Here is a 3292-nt window from a genome sequence, read left to right as displayed (position 1 = left end):
GCCTCTCACTGCTGTGGCCTCTCCCGTTGCGGAGCACAGGCTCCGGACGCGCAGGCTCAGCGGCCATGGCTCACGGGCCCAGCCGCTCCGCGGCACGTGGGATCTTCCCGGACCGGGGCACGAACCCGCGTCCCCCGCATCGGCAGGCGGACTCTCAACCACTGCGCCACCAGGGAAGCCCAGATGGGGATTTCTGAGAGGAGCAAAGGAGAGAGAAGGTCACCCCCCTTACTGTCTCTCAGGTGGTGTATTTCACGGCCACGTTCCCCTACCTCATCCTGCTCATGCTGCTGGTCCGTGGAGTCACCCTCCCAGGGGCCTGGAAGGGCATCCAGTTCTATCTCACCCCTCAGTTCCACCACCTGTTGTCTTCCAAGGTGAGGCCCTCAAAGCCTGCGTGCAGAGGGAAGAGTCAGGCTGGGGAGAGGAAAGAGGGCTCCCTGGGAAAAGAGGGGGTGGGGGGAAGAATCTTCCACATGGTAAGCCCCGTGTACCAGGCTCTGTGCTTGGCACTTTCCTTGATTATTGTTCACAAGCCTCTGCAGTAGACATTATCCTCTCATTTTACAGATAAAGAAGCTGAGGCGCAAAAGTGTTGGTGATAAGCTTAAGGTCACATGACTAGGGAGTGGCAGAGTTGGGATTTCCACCCTGATCTGTCTGACTCCAAACCCCAAGGAGGGCATTGTAATAATAATAGAAACAGCAATGGTACTGACACCTCACGTTTCTTACGTGTTGATGGATGACTGTGCCTGACCCTGCTCTAGCACTTTGCATGTATGTAGTTACATAGTCCTCACCACCACCCTATGAGGGAGGCACTGTTCCTATCCCCTCAGTACAGACGAGGGTCCTGAGGCCTGGAGAGGTGATGTGGCCTGGCCAGGTTACACAGATAAAAAAATGGTAGAGCTGGGATTCAAATTCAGGTCCCTCCAACTCTAGGGAGGAAGTAAAGGGGTTACAGGGGCTTATTGTCAGTATGCATCTACTGAAAATTTACACGAGGCACTAATTCCTTCAAAACCGGACCAAGCTTAGAGAGTATCTCCTAGATCCTGGATGGGGAAACTGAGGCCCAGAGAGGGGAAGGGATTTTCCCAGGTCCTGCAGTGTAAGGGTTGGAGCTGGGCTTGCTTCCTGCCGGTGTCACTCGTGAGCCAGGCTCTTCACCACAGCATCCCTGGACCTGTCGACTGGCTCTTGCCCCACCTCCTTCCTCCTCTGGACACCATGGTGTGCCAGCCCCTTCTCTCTGCCCTCCATCTGCATCCTTTCCTGCCACAGGTGTGGATCGAAGCTGCTCTTCAGATCTTCTACTCCCTGGGTGTGGGCTTCGGGGGGCTCCTCACCTTTGCGTCCTACAACACGTTTCACCAGAACATCTATAGGTCAGGGCTGCCTCCCAGACCCCAGGGGCTGGAGTGGGGAGGAGACTGGCTGGCTGGAGGGAGGGCCTCGTGGGTGAAGGCGTGGCCCGCTCACCCTGGCCTGTGCCTGGACTTCTCCCGGCAGAGACACCTTCATCGTCACCCTGGGCAACGCCATCACCAGCATCCTGGCTGGCTTTGCCATCTTCTCCGTGCTGGGCTACATGTCTCAGGAGCTGGGTGTGCCTGTGGACCAAGTAGCCAAAGCAGGTGAGCAGGCTGCCCAGTGCTGGTGGGTGGAGGGTGTGTCGGGACAGCCGGGCTGGGCAAGTTAACATACATGTGGCCCAGCAAGGTTGTGGATGGGTATGTCGTGTGTGTGTGCATGCACACGAATGAATGTGTCTTAGCTGCTCTCTGGGTATCCTAGAGCAAAGGGATGAATGTACAAATGTGTGTGTGTGTCAACCTGTGTCTGGAGATAAGTGACTTTCTGTAGGAGATTGTCTTGTTTTGCCGCATCTTAGGAACTTGCCTTGCTTGTCCAGATGAGTCACAACCTGTGTACAGATGGCTGTGCAAGTTAATTGAGGGTTTGAATGATGTGAATCAGTGTCTTGTGCCAGTGGGAGTGTCTGAGTATGTGTGTTCACGGAACTGTTTGTGCAAATGATTGTGTACATAAGTGTATTCAAATGAGGTTTTCTATTTGGTCTTGTGTTTTCTCGTGTACTCATTATTAATTCATTTATTTTATCAACCTATGTTTATGGAGCACCGACAGTGTGCTGGCCTGTATCCTAAAAATTAAGAAAGTGTTGGAAGTGAGTGTACGTCTCTGGGTCTGGCTGAACCAAGTGTGCCCAAGTGGGTGTCAGCGACCATGTGCGTCTGAGTACGTATGTGGGACCCCCACGTTCCCCAGACTGCTGACCCCGTGTGCCCTTGGCCCAGGCCCTGGCCTGGCCTTTGTCGTCTATCCACAGGCCATGACCATGCTGCCTCTCTCGCCCTTCTGGTCCTTCCTCTTTTTCTTTATGCTGCTGACTCTTGGCTTGGACAGCCAGGTGAGCTGCTCCACGCCAGTGGGTGCACCTTGTGGTGTGTGTCTGTGTCTCTGTGCGTGTGTATCTGTGTGTGATGTGTGTATCTATATGTGTGTCTGTGCATGTGTGAGATGTATGCCTGTGTATCTGTGTATGTCTTCGTGTATTGTGTCTGTGTGTATGGCATGTGTGTGATGTGTATCTGTGTGATGTGTCTGTGTATATCTGTTTGTGTACCTGTGTGTGTATGTGTGGCATGTGTGTATCTGTGCCTGTGGGATGTGTATCTGTGTGCGTTTGTGTGTGTGTGTGTGGGGGGGACAGAACTCTGACCGCCCTCCCATTCTCCCCCCGCAGTTTGCCTTCTTGGAGACCATTGTGACAGCTGTTACAGATGAGTTCCCGTATTACCTGCGGCCCAAGAAGGCTGTGTTCTCAGGGCTCGTCTGTGTGGCCATGTACCTGATGGGGCTGGTCCTCACCACGGATGTGAGTGGCGCTGCGGGGTGGGCGGGCAGCTGGTGGGCAAGGCTGGGGCAGACACCTGCGGCACTGTCTGCGGCCAGGCCAAGCACTCCCTGAACTACCTGCTTCTTCCTCCTTGGGAGGAACCTAGTCCACCCCAGGCCCTCTCTCCCAGGGGCAGCTTGGCCTATGACCCAGAGTCCTGACTTTGGAGTCTGAAAGACCTGGGTTCAAGCCTCGCTCCTGCATTTGCTAAGCGACCTCAGGACAAGTGGTTTCACCCCGCTGAGGCTGTTTTCCCACTGATAAAATGGGGTCTACATCTAGGCTTGTTGTGAGACTCAAATCAGATGATGTGTATAAATGGCTCAGCAGGCAGACAGCAGTCACGCTGTCATCGTCTTGCCC

General features: G+C 54.4%; 1 protein-coding gene across 1 annotated transcript in view; it reads left to right on the top strand.

The window, feature by feature from the left end:
* SLC6A7 (solute carrier family 6 member 7) overlaps positions 1 to 3292 on the top strand; it is a 21276-nt gene that overhangs the window by 11088 nt on the left and 6896 nt on the right. Inside the window, exons 6-10 of the mRNA XM_007448055.1 lie at positions 243 to 377; positions 1291 to 1394; positions 1519 to 1643; positions 2328 to 2440; positions 2777 to 2908. Coding sequence (XP_007448117.1) covers positions 243 to 377; positions 1291 to 1394; positions 1519 to 1643; positions 2328 to 2440; positions 2777 to 2908 — 609 coding nt within the window. The remainder of the gene's footprint in view (positions 1 to 242; positions 378 to 1290; positions 1395 to 1518; positions 1644 to 2327; positions 2441 to 2776; positions 2909 to 3292) is intronic.

Source organism: Lipotes vexillifer, unplaced genomic scaffold (assembly GCF_000442215.2).
Source record: "Lipotes vexillifer unplaced genomic scaffold, Lipotes_vexillifer_v1.1 scaffold121, whole genome shotgun sequence".
NCBI classification, from domain to species: Eukaryota; Metazoa; Chordata; class Mammalia; order Artiodactyla; family Lipotidae; genus Lipotes; species Lipotes vexillifer.
This window is presented reverse-complemented; position numbering and strand designations above follow the sequence as displayed.